Source organism: Aptenodytes forsteri, unplaced genomic scaffold (assembly GCF_000699145.1).
Source record: "Aptenodytes forsteri isolate BGI_AS27 unplaced genomic scaffold, ASM69914v1 Scaffold143, whole genome shotgun sequence".
Lineage (NCBI taxonomy): Eukaryota > Metazoa > Chordata > Aves > Sphenisciformes > Spheniscidae > Aptenodytes > Aptenodytes forsteri.
This window is the reverse complement of record NW_008794951.1, coordinates 2433832-2448414: the sequence shown is the minus strand read 5'-3', so window position 1 is coordinate 2448414 and position 14583 is coordinate 2433832. Positions and strand designations below refer to the sequence as shown.

Sequence of the window (14583 nt, the reverse complement as noted above, 5' to 3'; positions counted from 1 at the left end):
ATCAAAGCAAACAGTAAATCATAAAAATTTTTACCTTGACTGGAACAATCTTCATTATCTGTGCTTGTCTGAAGATTTATGAGTAGATTCAACGTTAAGGAAAAAAATATATTTTACTACATAAAATAAAAGGAAGCTCATTTTCTGTATTTTTCTGAATTGTTAATGTGTAAAAGGATATTGTTTCTTTTCTTCTTTCCCTCCAGTACTGTCTCGTTTTTCCTTCTTTTCTGTTTTTTCTTTATCATGTCTTGATTCCTTTAAAAAAAACCCATATGGGAAACAGTTTATTATAGTATACATTGTACAGTTGATTAGAAGGATTATACACGTTTAAAGTTATAACTGGCCACAGCTAAAAAAAAAATAAAAATCAGAATGACAGTAATCAGCTTCTATGATTTCTGAGATTATTCTTTGTCTTACAATTCTATGATAACTGCTATCACTAAAGAGTTACAACAACTGGGAACTATTCTTTGGTGTTTTACAAATATGACTACAACATACTTACCTGTTTTCACAAAAAAAGCTGTGCTTCCAACATGCACTTGAAAATCTGAATACAAGCAGACTAGTTTATATGTAAATTAACCCTGCTTTCACATATTTGCTGACCAAACCAGTCTGCAAATATACTTTAGGTTTTGAATAATCTAGAATAATTACTGAATTTTCCTGGCTACTGCCAGAATGAACTATTCCTCCAATTTATCCTGCCAGGAGTGACTGCTGAAGTATTTAGAGCCACAAGATACCAGAATTTCCAGAAATATTTTCCTACACATTCACAGCACATCTTTTTAATTCAGGCCATAAAGCAGCAATAAAGTTCAAGAAAAAAGAATCAGCTTGTCCTGTCAACAACAACAAAACAAAAAATCAAATCAACAAAATAAGAATAGCTTATTTTACCTTTTTGCTACCAGAGGAGCTCTTCTCCATCTTTTCTGCTTTAATTGAATCACCTTTCTCTTTTCCTGAAGATTTGGATTTGTTCTTCTCCTTCTCCTTTTCATTTAAGCGAGGGGAATCAGAAGGACTTTCACTTTTACTATGTTTTGAAGAACCAGCTAAAAACACAACAGAAAGTTGTAATTCACAACAAGTGAAAGCCTAATACACACACACAAAATAAAATACGTACTTGTCCCATTTTCCTCTTTGCGTCGTTTAGTTGAATCCTGTGGTACCTCTCGGTCACTGTTTGAATGATCCTGGCACCAAATACAATTACGCAGATGTTAGCAGATTAAAACATACTCCTGAAGTAGCACCTGCTTACAATGTTATTTGGAGAACTAATTTTTCAATACTTAAAATGTAACTGAGTTATCACATCTTGTGTAAAGTTTCTTGAGATCGGTTTTGAAGGGAAAAGTTTTGAATACATTACTGTAAACCGACCTTTGAAAAAGTACAGAAAAAAAGAAAAACAACCCTGATATGGATCACTTCTGCTTGGATAGGCTGTACAACCAATTATTACTGCAAGGACTTTGAACAGAAAGCTTTCCAACTTTCTAAACTAGTTCATAAAAATTTCACCAACCCTTTTCCGATCTTTCCTGTCCTTTTCATCTTTCTTCTCTCTCTCTCTGGATCTTTCCCTTGACTTGTCCAAATCTTTCTTGTCCACTTCTCTCTCCTTACTCTTGGACAGTGTTGGAGTAGTGTGGTTAATGTAGTGCTGTTAAATTAAGGCAATATCACCAAATATTAATATGTATTCCTAGATGTGTAAATAAAAAGTCTTACTCTAACATAACAGATCTAGCTTAAAGAGCAAAATGAAACATTAAATACTTTACTAGCAAAAAAAAGTGACTGAAGACACTTTCAAACTTGCCATCTATAATTTAACCTAGAGCTTTGTTTTCTCAACACTGGAAATTCAAGAACACTTCCTCTTAACCGAAACACTTATATTAAATACACACAACGTTGTTCACCAGTATTATTTGATATATCAAAACAAATCAGACAGCAGTGCTATTGAAACAGGATATGCAGATTCTTGGACTGACTTAACACTTGCAATCTGTCCTGGAACAATGAATGGAACCAGCTGCTTAAACAGGTTCTAATTAATTTTTAAAGAATAATCTTAACCCACAAAGTATTTAAGCCAATACTTTGAATAATGTGTTTTTTCATCTACAGTAATACAAAACTCCACCTTAAGCCTAAACTTCAAATGCTAAAAGCAGCCGAACATAGAATTGTTTTTGCTCTGTAACGTGTTCTAGATTGTTAATCCACTCTCTCTTCTAACCAATTTTGATAAGCTTTGTAAAACATACTAGTTTCACAAAGCTGAATATTTTTAATATAAACTGGGGTCACAGGGGAGGAGAGTAAATCACAGTAATGTCAAGTACAACACTGGACAAAGTTTAAATGTTACTGTGTGTGTATATATATATACACACACAAATATATAATATATATAGTATATAAAACCAATGCATTAGAGTAACTAATTCTGCCTTTTTAAATACAATTATATAGTTAGATCTTTCTAAGAAATATTTTTCATAAAATACCAATAAGAGCACATTTTTAATTACAAACGCCTTTCCTTGGCATTTTATTATTGTATTAATACATAATATGTATACATATATTATATATATTAATACATAATATGTATACATATATAAATACAATATATGTATTTAAGTTACAGCAACACAAAAATTTACATCAGTATACTTTAATCTTTCCCCAGTTCCATAAGCTATCAATTTGTAAAGAAAAGATTAGTATCTTCTAATTAAGATGTTCTCTGTATTTCTTTTTAGAGACATCTTACTTAAAAGGACACCAAAAAAAGAGGTAAGTGGAAGATTAGTTTAGAACAATCTACAAATCATCTGAACCAAACCAAATATTGTTTCAAGTATTTTTATTCTTTTAATTAAATTAATCCTGTCCTCCTCCAGTTCCAGTAAATGTTTAACTTACCAAAACTTGATGTTATTGGTTCTATGTTAAAAGTCGCACTGACAATGTTAGATCTCTTCTCTTTTATTACTTAACTGGAATTTTATTATCCTCCTACGCCAGAGACTGAATCTTCAATACTCCTTTCACTAGACACTTTTATTTCCGCTCTTTTCGCTCACTCCTCTTTTCTTGTTCTATTTCCTACATTGCCATTCCACAAGTAAATTATCCTTGCTCCCTTTTCTGTTGTCGACTTTTAACAGTGACTTGCAAATGTTTTTTTTCTACGCAGCCCCATTCAGTTGTCTCCCAGAGATGCTTTCCATGTGAGAAAGCAAACCCGTAGCTCTGCTTTCTCCTATTCCATTTCTGAAGTTCACATAGTTGTTCACGACAGATTCCACTGCTCTTCTACCATCCCAATGCAGAGTTTTGGAAAACTGCATCCCTCTCACATCCCTTTACAATAAAAGGCTGGATTTAGCTCATCAGGCTTTATCAACTTGCTTCTAGAAATGCTAACTGAAACCACGTCAAATTTTGGGCACTGTTGTATGTTGTGTAACTTGGGCAAAGGCCAAAGCAAGAATAAACACAAACCTAACTCAAGTCTGGCACCGTTTATTTCATAACCTGCAATGTAAGCCAACATTTCAATGGTCTGGCCCCAGAAATTAGGCAAAGTCAGGAATAAAGCAGGCCTGTAAGCATACAACAGCACTAGACTTCTACTAACTTTCAGTGGAAGCTGAACTCATAAATCTTACGGGCTTCTGAATATCCCATCCTTTCCCCAAACAAGTACATGGCAGTAAAGAGCAGCATTTAACTTGCCTTACACCATGTATAGGGAACATTGTCAAGAAGTGCCTTAAATCTGTTAGAATGGCACTGAAGAATGAAAATTAGTTCATAAAGTGAGAAAGAATAGAAAACAGCATTTAGAAGAGGAAGGAAAGGGTTGGACACCCCCCCATCCCCTGAGCACTAACAAACAATAAAACCATGAAAAAGTCACACAACTGCAATACACTTCCAGCTAAGTCCATACAAACACATTATAGTTAATTCTAAAATTTAACCTTTCAAATTGACTAGAAAAATAAAGCTGTTTGTTGATCATTTAATTACAAATAGCTCCACTGTCTGCTTGATTACCACATCAATGTGTTAATAAGTAAAACAAAGAGTTTTAAATAAAAGTTTAGCTTAACTAATGAAAACTTGAGTGAAGTTTCAATTAACCAGTTGAACCTTGACTAATACAGTAAGAGAGGGAAAAGCGAGATTATATAGGCTACCATGTACCACACTTCAGGTAGATGTGAGCTCAAGACAAATGTTATAGTTTTCTAAGTTCAAAAAACTTAAATATACAGGATATCATGACAATGATTTAGAAATCAGTTTTGAAAGTATATGGATTCAATCTGTAGACACTGTAATTTCATCAATTGTAAGAATCAAAGGATGCTTCCTACATACACTCTCTCTCTTAGTAAGTATGTTTGGTACTGGAAAGATTCGATTAAAAAAACCCATCAGCAAGTGTCCATTATAAAATCAGAGCTATTTTGAATTAAAACATATAAAGTGTTCTGAACACTTTGTTTAGAGAGAGCTGTAAGTAAAACAGTGTAAATATAGAACAGGAAGTACATTATGCATTTTTAAATCAAGTGAATATAAGTAATCCTAGATAAACGCGTAAGTTATCCAGAAAGTCCAAATGGTCAGCATTTTCCAAGTGATAAACATTGGTGCTATTTAGTTACACGTGGATACTGACTGTGTAATCAAAAATCTTAATAGTAACTTTAGAAGATTTGATCCATTTCCTATTAGCCACATACCCTAATATATTAGCAAGTTTACAATATTTGTGACTGTTACTATGCAAATGGTTGATTTTAAAAAAAGCAACAGAATAGTTGCAGAATCTGCCTAAAATACAACATACCAAAATGTCATTCAACTCATATCCCACTCTACTCAGCGCTTGTCAGGCCACACCTGGAATACTGTGTTCAGTTTTGGTCCCTGCTATGCAAAAAAGATGTGGACAGGCTGGAGAGGGTCCAGAGAAGGGCCACAAAGATGATCAAAGGACTGGGAAGCCTGCCATATGAGGAAAGGCTGAGAGAACTGGGTTTGCTCAGCCTTGAGAAAAGAAGGCTTAGGGGAGACCTTATCACCATGTTCCAGTATTTAAAGGGTGGCTACAAAGAAGATGGAGACTCCCTTCTTAGAAGGAGTCACAAGGAAAAGACGGGGGGGGTAATGGGTACAAGTTACTCCTGGGGAGGTTCCGAGTGGACACAAGGGGAAAATTTTTCAGTGAGAACAGTCAGCCATTGGAATAATCTCCCTGGGGAAGTGGTGGATTCCCCAACGTTGGATGCTTTTAAGGTTCGGCTGGACAGCATACCGGGCCATCTTGTCTAGACTGTGATTTTACTGAGAAAGATTGGACCAGATGATCCTTGACGTCCCTTCCAACCTGGTATTCTGATTCTATGAACTCTTGAAAGCCTTCTTTTGCATACATTCTCATAATATACTGAATCTGAAGTGCGTTTACAGGAAGCAAACGCACAGAGAGGATCATTTAGGAGGTTGTCTGTGATGCTTAGAAATATAATACTATAGCACTAAAACATGAATACAACAGTAGTATGGGGAAAGAATACTGATATTCCAGAGATGTGTCTCAAATATTTTTGGATTTAAAAAATTTAATTGGTATCAAAAAAAGAACTAACTATTCTAAGAACTATTTTAACTATTCTATTAGCAATTCAGCCAAATAAATGGCTTAATCATAAGGGCATTTCTATAAATTTACAAGTTCCAGAGAGGACCAGAGAAGATACTGACCCATAAAATCTCTTAAAAATATTGACAGAATGGTAAATTCAGGCGGTTTTTGTTATGTTGCTTTCACATAACTATCTCTCTCTCCTATACAGAGGTTCTATATAGCAGACTGAAAAAAGCCCTCTTACTACACTAGCATTTACAGGAATGGAATTTGAATTTTCTAATTGAGTTTGCCAAAAGACCAAAAGTTAAGTTCTCTACAACAAAACATGAAAGTAAACTTTGGTGGTGTCTAAAAGATTCAAACCTTTGCTGAAGAGTCCTTGAGTTCGTTGACGTTGTCCTGTAGAAAATGAATGGAGATGACACGTAAGCTGGAATAGTTTTCAGAAACCAGAGGAACTTTGGGAAGCATGGCCATACCCTTGAAACAAAAAACAGCTACTCCTTCTGGAATAAATCTTATGTTAATACTGTACACTGAATAAAGCTAGTAACTGAAATATTTTTTAAAAAGAAAGAAGGAGGGGAAAAAAAAAAAGAGACAGTAATATCTATTCTCTAGACCCGATTATTAAGTAAATTACAAAATGTGTTTATATCTAATTCTTCATAAAACAGTGAAAAAACTCCCACCAAGACAAAATATAAAGAAAAAATAGTCTTAACTCTAAATACAGCTGAACCACAGGTGAAACAGGTTTAAAATGTTTTTAAACCTGTATCTTCTCCACTTTCATTTAAATGTGGTAGAAGTCACTCTAGAATGACTTTACGTTGCCATTTACAAAAAACAGGCAAGAAAAACTTTGTCATTTTGAGTAGTTATCACTGTCACCTGCTTCCTCAAAACCAGTATTTGAGTTCTATTGAGTTCTCCAAAATTAGCCTAAATCTTTCAAGTAAATCTTACACAGAAAAAGATGTACTCTTTAAAAAACCAGAAAAAAAGAAAAGCTTGGTAAGATGGAAAAGCTTGTTCTAAAGTTGGTAAGATGGTGAAGTTTAAAGGCCCACATAATCCATCACAGTGCTCTTGATGAAGTATTAGTAACTTACAGTTTTAAATGTTCAACGTACTGCAAATTCAAAGATTCCATGAACATAGATGGTTTAGAAATAAAATAAATATGGAGCAAGGAATGGCTACCCTGAGTCTTCAAGTAGGCTACGCCCATGGTTTTGTGCTGCGCTTGAATGCTTGGGGTTTCTCTTTGCTGGGTAGTAGGCTTGGTTGCCACATCTGGTTTTATCGTAACGCAGGGCTCAACATGGTGGGAACCCATTGGAAATAAACAAACCTCGAAGGGAAGGTACAACAGAAGCTGCATGCGCACTGAATATACACAACTACAGGAGAACTGATCACCAAGGAGACTTTAAAATGGAACTCCTTTCAAGACTCCTCCTTAGAAGGCACATATCGGTATGATGCTCATCAAGAAGCCTGATGAATTCAGAGGTATCGTACATCCCGTATCATCCAGCAATCTTCAGTGCTATAGATTCTTCAATAGAAGTGCAGAAAAATATGCTCCACTCTGCTGCAAAGACTCATTTGCTTGTAGCTACCATTGCACTCCAAAAAAACTGACTGCTTAAAACAATGAGGCACTTCTGTGTAAAAATTCTCTTGCAATTTCCAAACACTATTTACAAAATTTGTGCTAGGTCCTTGAAGCATTATTTTGGTTAATTAAAAATATTTTTATAGAAAAAAAGACAGTCCGCCAATAAAGAAAAGGAATGCATTTTCTAATGCAACATAAAACCTCCAGTGGTTCCAGTGTATACTTGGCACAAAACTTGAAGGAAGTCGAATATTGGCATCCCAAACTTGTGAGCCTAACATGGGTGCTGCCTTCCTCAGGCTATACTAACCTTTACTGTTGAGGAATGTGATGGAGAAGAATGTGTATCAACTTTGCGGCGTTTTTGTTCTGAGGAAAGAAAAGAACAATAGCATTATTAAAACACATTTAAAAGAGGATAATCTAATAATATGGCTGAAGTACCAAAATAATTTAAGCTAGAATTCAAGTTTTACCACTATGTAAATTTTGTTTTTCTTAAGCTATCTAGAGTTACCAAGCATGTCTTGACCTTCTTTATGAAGGTTTGCAGGAAAAGTGTAACGTGAACAAACTGCTGCAAAATTATGCTCATTTCAAACTTCCATTTTATGTAAGCCTGTATCTGAATTTCAGAGTTACTATGAAGACGCTGAAAGGTGAACCCAATGAAAAGCATTACAACCCTCCTTTACTTCGTTTGCCTTAAGCAGTGCAAGTATAAAATTCAACATCAGCCTCAGATTATAAGAACTTAAAATATCAACATTAAGGATTGGTTAACCCTTAATATAAGTAGGAACTGATAAAGCTTACTGTGTCCTTCTTAAGGACGCAAAGGCCTACATCTTCCACATCCCTGTTTTCTTTCAATTCAAAGGTTATGATGAAACTCTCAAGAGTACACTCTTGAGGTTTTTGCGTTAAATTTTTGCAAAACTTGCAAGGCTGCAGTTATACAGTTACATTTTAATAAAAGACCATTTAGACTTATACTAAAAAATTACAGGCTTTATGAAAATGAGCACTCACTGAAGACGTGAAGTTCACATGTTCACACAGTTCACCTTTTGGAGATATCCTGACTACCTACTTTAGGCGCCAACTGTATTTAAAAGCCAATGGCAAAATGCTAGCTATTAAATAGCAATTCTTTCTCACCATCTCTAGCATTTTTTGACATTCTATTTTTCTAGACAAGAACAGAAATTAAACATGCAAGCTTACCCCTTTCAGATTCTGATGTTTCTGATCGGGGAACAGGTGACTTCAAGGACCCAGCTACTGGCATCTTTTCTCCTCCTTTAGCATTTTCCTTGGATTTCATTTCCTTCGCTACATCTCTTTCTCTGGACGGCTCCTTTTCTCTCTCCTTTTCTGCAGTTGACTTTGACTCAATGATGGTAACAACTGTCTTGGATTTTTCTTCTTTTGAAGCTTTTTCTTCTTTCTTGACTTTTTCCTTCTCTTTGTCAGATTTTGGTGTTTTCTCCTTGATCTCTCTTGCTTTATCATCTTTGTTTGCCCGTTCTTCCTTTGGTTTATCTTTCCCATCCTTCCCAAGTGCCTTCATCTCTGGAGTGGCAGCTGGAGTCTTGTCTTTTTTCTCTTTATCTTTTTCCTTCCCGCTTTTTTCTTTATCATCTTTCTCTTTAATAATTTTGCTGCATCAAAAATAAAAAGGCCAATTAGCATGCAAACAAAACCAGCTCTAGTTTTATCACAAAAGTTTTACTTCCGATGGTTTGACAGAACCTCCTGAAGCAGTCACTGTCAGATTTCAGATTTGCTGTCTCTCTATCAGGACAGCAACAAGCAAATGTTCTCATTTGTTTTATCTTTATTTAGCTAAAATGCTATGCATTTAACAACAGTGTCAGATCAGTACAGCTGCGTATTTTGGAAGAAATAATCTCATTTATTAAACTTTGAAGAAATGGAAACAATTTATACAGAACCTGAAAGTAAAAAAGGCAGGTCAGTTTCAAGTATAATTCTATGGTTTGGAAGGAAGAAAATAGAGAATGTGAAAAAGTAGTTTTTCTTACCTATTAGAAGCACTGTTTCCATTGCTTGTTGTCACCTTCGGTGTAGCGTTGACAGCTTTATTAATAACTTTCACCACACCCTGAGACTTCTCCTTTAGTTTATCTGTTTAAAAAAAAGAGAACAGCTTTATTTCAACAAGTTAATATACATCCTACTGGTTAAAATAGAACAAGTACCTAAGCATATTCATGTAAGATCATGTGTAGCTAACAGTTAAAATAGGTAATTAAATGCAGAACACCCTCTCCCAAAACCAACTAAAAATAAAGAACACACACTGACCCTATTTAGCATCGTATTTAGATTTTTTCTTTTCAGTTTAATAAGCCAAATTTTGAGAGAGTAGCCTGTAATGTCAGAAGAACTCTACTTAAAAAACAAATAAATAATAATCATAGGTTTGTTTACCAGTCTCCTCAGTAGTGCCTTCTTCCAGTCTAACTGTATTTATTGTGAGAGATGTAGGCATCCCAGCACCACCTGGCCCATTTTGTACTGTTGCAGCTACAGCATTCCTGGCAGGTGGGTCTTTGTGGTGGAATTCATTTTCAGGTATCATGAAAGGCTTCCTACTTTTCAACTGCCCAGAATAGCTGTAAGTCGCACAGATTGTTAAATATGCACAAACATAAAGCAAAACATGGGTTGAATTCTAAATGAGGGTCTAATCTAACAGTTCATCTGTTATTTATTTCACAGTTTTTCCCAACTGATATGCAGTTTCTTCCCCCTTTATCGATGAGCTCAAAAAGAAAAAAAAAAACACAAAACAACAAACAAACAAAAAAACCACTAGACACAGAAGAAGCCCTACCTCCACACTCTCTTCACCACCACCACACATACACACACCGGCCAAACACACAGAAGAAACAGCATACTGACAAAACTTAAACTGTTAGGGCAACCTGAATTGCCCCTTAAGCATACATGGACGATTCTGCATTCATCACAGAAAGATGTAAAACATAACTAAGTAGTTTAGTTTAGCATTTTAGAATCATATAAATGTCCAAAATCTAAGCAGTCTTGCATCAATAGCCCTCGGCTTTCTTCATTTTACTCTCCCTCCTATCTACTTGCTGCTATACTATTTCTCTAAAATTAAGCTATGCTCTTGTGAGTGGAAACATTTACTATTTCAAGTGTTTACTAGAGTCTTGTAAAGGAAATTAGTGATCATCCAGCACAAAATGAAAGTTTTCATTCACACTGCCAGCCCTGAGATGCAGTATAGCGAAATCTTCTGTGATAAGGTAAAAATCAAACGTTAGGACTGTAACGGTTCCGAGTCTTTAGAAGCCTTTCATGATCCACTTTTAACCACTTTCTTAAAGTAAGGTGTTGTTACCCCATAGCCAATGCATATAGATCAGGTCTCTTCTCTTTCTCTTCCTGACATATCTTATGTACTCTTCTTTCCAAGGCTTGGCCCAGGTTCAGCACTTTTGGATACCATGGAAGGATTTTGGTCAGCACAATCAGGATATTTCTGATATGTGTATATTCACCTGTTTCAAGGCAGTGCACAGAAGCCTAGAACACAAATTAAATCTAATGAAGTTGGGTTTTTTTTATTAAAGCTTCCAAAAACCTAAGTTTTTCGGCATCTTTATTTACCTTAGTTAACTTATAGTGCCATTTGTGTACCACATGTCTAAAATTCTCATAATCCAATTGATCAGCTTTATTTCCACCATCAAATCCAGTTGCCCGTAATATAGTTAGGAAGCCTGGATAGTTGCCACATTCCTACATGTGTATAAAAGAAAAAAAAAAGTGTTTGGGAAGCATAAAACCAGTAATTCTGCAAAAGTTAATATGATGGCTGAAGCACTTTTTCACCGATTCTGCTAAAGACTAAGACACAATTGCACTTTACAAGACTTACACACATACTTTTTTAAAAAACACTCATTTATATTGAAATCTTAGTTGTGGGTGAGAAAAAATAATTTGTAATTTAACTAGCTTTTGCAAGGAGTATTATGAGAGTTTCCATACGCTCCCTAAATTATCTTTAAGATAAACTATGAGAAAATCAGAAACGTAAGATTTTTTTTTTAGCCACTATATTTTTTTGACACTATGCAAAATTACTTCTATTAAAACTACATGAATTACAGAAACTCAATTCTAAGATTATGCCATATGAAAAATTCAATCACAGTGTTTTTAAATCTAACAATTTCACTAAACCCATTTTTATTGGGCTGAATTACACAAGTGGCCATTATATATTCTCATGAGCAAACTCGTTTCAGTAACTTCACATACCTTTTCATATATGACTCTGTCACTGTGCCATCTAGTCACAGTCTCCAGCATACAGCATAAAAACCTGCCATATCTACTAGCTTCATTTTCAGTGCAACTTGCAACTGTATATATAATATCAGAGAAAACCTGCGAATAGCAGTAATAAAAAGTTACAATGACTTTATTGAATTACAAGAGGAACAAGAACCAACAAGACCTTCAAGTTTCTCTCATCTAAACCACCGTTAAGCTGGTTTCTAAATATAAGGGAGATCTCTTATAAAATATTCTCAGTTTGTTTTCAAGACTATTACCCAACTGCTGGTCCTTCACACTTAGCCCAGAATCTAAGCACTGCATATAGCTGCTGCTGACACACAATTTTCCATAGTTGAAGTGTGTCTTCATTGGCATATAACTGTTTTGTTTTCAAATTAATAATTTATTTGAGCAGGCAGAAGTAAACACCTATCCAAACTGATGCAAAAGGATTTTTTTCCTGGCCTGCACAGGTTCATCAGATAGGGCTCATGCAGTTGCCTACTTGGCAGAACATGGACTGAATATTTGAGTAAGAATGTTCTTCTGGACCCATGAAATCAAAGCAGATACCTACTTCCAATGTCTCATCGCAAAGGAAATCAGAAAATCTTAACTGGATGTTCATATGAAAACAATCTTCGCCATAATTTTTTTACAATACAGCCCTATACACATCCTTTTAATCCAAGCTCATAGTCAAATCTGTTATAACTGTACAGATGATGCACTAACTTAATAATTTGACTTCTTACAGCAGTAAGTGCCAGAATGGTTCTGATACCCCGGAACAGTATAGTCAGCTGGTACTGTTGAAGCTGAATGCATCCTGCAAGACTCTTCCCCGTTCTCCACCTTTTTCCTCCACAGGAGGAAAAGAATGGCTATACAAACAGTGAGAACAGCCTGAACAAATGCCTCCTCCAACTGCCCCGTTTGACCCAGAAAGTCAGGCTGCTACTGCTATCAGAAGTACTCCCCATGTCACCGTGGGAGTCCCTTCCCATGTCTCAGCTGTGATACAAGTTAGTCCACTGTCTGTAGTACCATTCGCCAGGGTCAGAAGGGTTCTAAGGATGCTGCTTGTGGGGGGCAAGTATAAGAAAGTTGATACTACAGCGGTAGAGCGCGCACAGCTAAAATGGGAGGGTTAGATGAGGCTGCAGAAATGCAGACCACTGGAAGGTTGCAAAACCTGAACGCAACTCCTATGATTGCTAATGACTTTGCTCTGAAATGCTAGTCTCATTAGGATAAATCAAAAACAAAATTTCTTGAAAATAAGCCCCTGAAGCTCTAGGAAAACTTGGTTTGTAGAATGTGAAGTACAAAAGGGAACTTTTGATTGTCACAGATTCTAGAATTAAACATAGGTAATGATTTTATTTATCTCTTTTTGGAGGCAGGGGGGACACTAGTTTTGCATGCTCATAATAGTAATTAAGTACATACACACACAGTTCTAGCTACTTACTCTGTCGTAGCAGAGAAGCGTGGAGAAATTGGGTGTTTTCTGCTGATGCACCAGTTCTACAAAGTGAGCACAATAAACTGCATCGATCGCCGAAAAAATGCATCGAGGAAATATACATAACTGCAAAAACTTTGTGATAGTCTCATTTTTGGTAGACTCTTCAAAAACAAAGAAGTTGAGAGAAAAAAGGAAGAAAGAAAGAAAGAAAATGGGTTAACACTCAACTACTCTCTTCCCAAGAAGTTCAGAATCACACATCCATATTCTCGAGTTTGTACATTAGGCCGCTTGTATTCCAGACACATCTTTGGCACTGCTCAGAAAAAGTCAAAACAAGCTTAACTGAGGACAGGCGGAGGGTAGGAGGGTGGTTGTAGCTAATCTTCATTTCTTATTGGGAAAATTCTTCTATTACACAATGGGGGAAAAGACAGGCTCAGAAAAAAAACTTTGGTAAAACTTCTCCAACAGCTCAAATTCTACACATTAGCAAAAGGAACCATTTGCTATTTCTCTGGAACGCTTGTTTTCTCCTTTCTAGATGGGGTTGACTTTCAGCTCAGTTTCCTTAGAAATGGAAGAACATGCTGTCTATATACGATCCCTTAACAATCATTTTTCCAATCAACCAAACAATTATAGGAGTTTAAATAGAGGAACAGTCTTCAGTAAACCACCATTCCAATACACACACATTTTGTGAAAGTTTCATTCTACCACTGAGTAAAAGACTGCACTGTATGCTCAACAGCTACCCATTCCATTTGACCAACTGTTGGTTGGTCAACACAACAGCCAGACACATACCAAAACTGGTCCCATGGCAGCGCCTGCCCAGTTAAAAACAAGCTGGGAGGGACGTACAGCACAAAAGGAAGGTAGGAAGAAAATAAACATATGGATGAAAGCACAGAACTGAAGACCACAAATGGATGCCTTTGGAGGAAGAGCAGTCATGATCCTCATGAGGGCAACTGGTGTTTTTGCACTGGGATTCTTGCACAGGCTGCAGGGCACAAGTCAAAAGACTCAAGATTTACTTGCTTTGATTCTGTGATGCTCATGGAATAAAGCTTGTTCAAGAAAGGACTGTCAGCTTTTGCTTGACTAAAAATTTTATGTTGATTTAATTTTAGTATCTACCCCTCAAAGGTCATAACAAGCCTTTGACACTTAAAAAAAAACCAAAAGAGAATCACAGCTCATAGAACAATCAAGTGTGTAAGTTTTACTTCAAAAGCGTAAAAGTAAAGCAAGTAAGCAGCCAGTCAGAATAGCTAGTTTCCAACTGTTAAAACTACCAGTCTACTTATTCTGCCAAAAATTAACCTACTCTTAATGATATAACCACTCTATCAAGAGTATCTACACAAGAAGCCAGTCTTTTTCTTTTTTTAATTAAATATTAATAATTTTTAAAAA

At 35.8% G+C, this 14583-nt stretch overlaps 1 protein-coding gene across 1 annotated transcript in view; it reads right to left on the bottom strand.

The window, feature by feature from the left end:
• The window catches only part of THOC2 (THO complex 2), a 60719-nt gene that overhangs the window by 11662 nt on the left and 34474 nt on the right, over positions 1 to 14583 (bottom strand). Inside the window, exons 25-36 of the mRNA XM_019471016.1 lie at positions 13162 to 13319; positions 11667 to 11795; positions 11010 to 11141; positions 10741 to 10925; positions 9798 to 9982; positions 9389 to 9491; positions 8568 to 9004; positions 7651 to 7709; positions 6077 to 6112; positions 1553 to 1690; positions 1148 to 1217; positions 916 to 1073 (exon numbers count right to left, since the gene is read on the bottom strand). Coding sequence (XP_019326561.1) covers positions 916 to 1073; positions 1148 to 1217; positions 1553 to 1690; positions 6077 to 6112; positions 7651 to 7709; positions 8568 to 9004; positions 9389 to 9491; positions 9798 to 9982; positions 10741 to 10925; positions 11010 to 11141; positions 11667 to 11795; positions 13162 to 13319 — 1790 coding nt within the window. The remainder of the gene's footprint in view (positions 1 to 915; positions 1074 to 1147; positions 1218 to 1552; positions 1691 to 6076; positions 6113 to 7650; positions 7710 to 8567; positions 9005 to 9388; positions 9492 to 9797; positions 9983 to 10740; positions 10926 to 11009; positions 11142 to 11666; positions 11796 to 13161; positions 13320 to 14583) is intronic.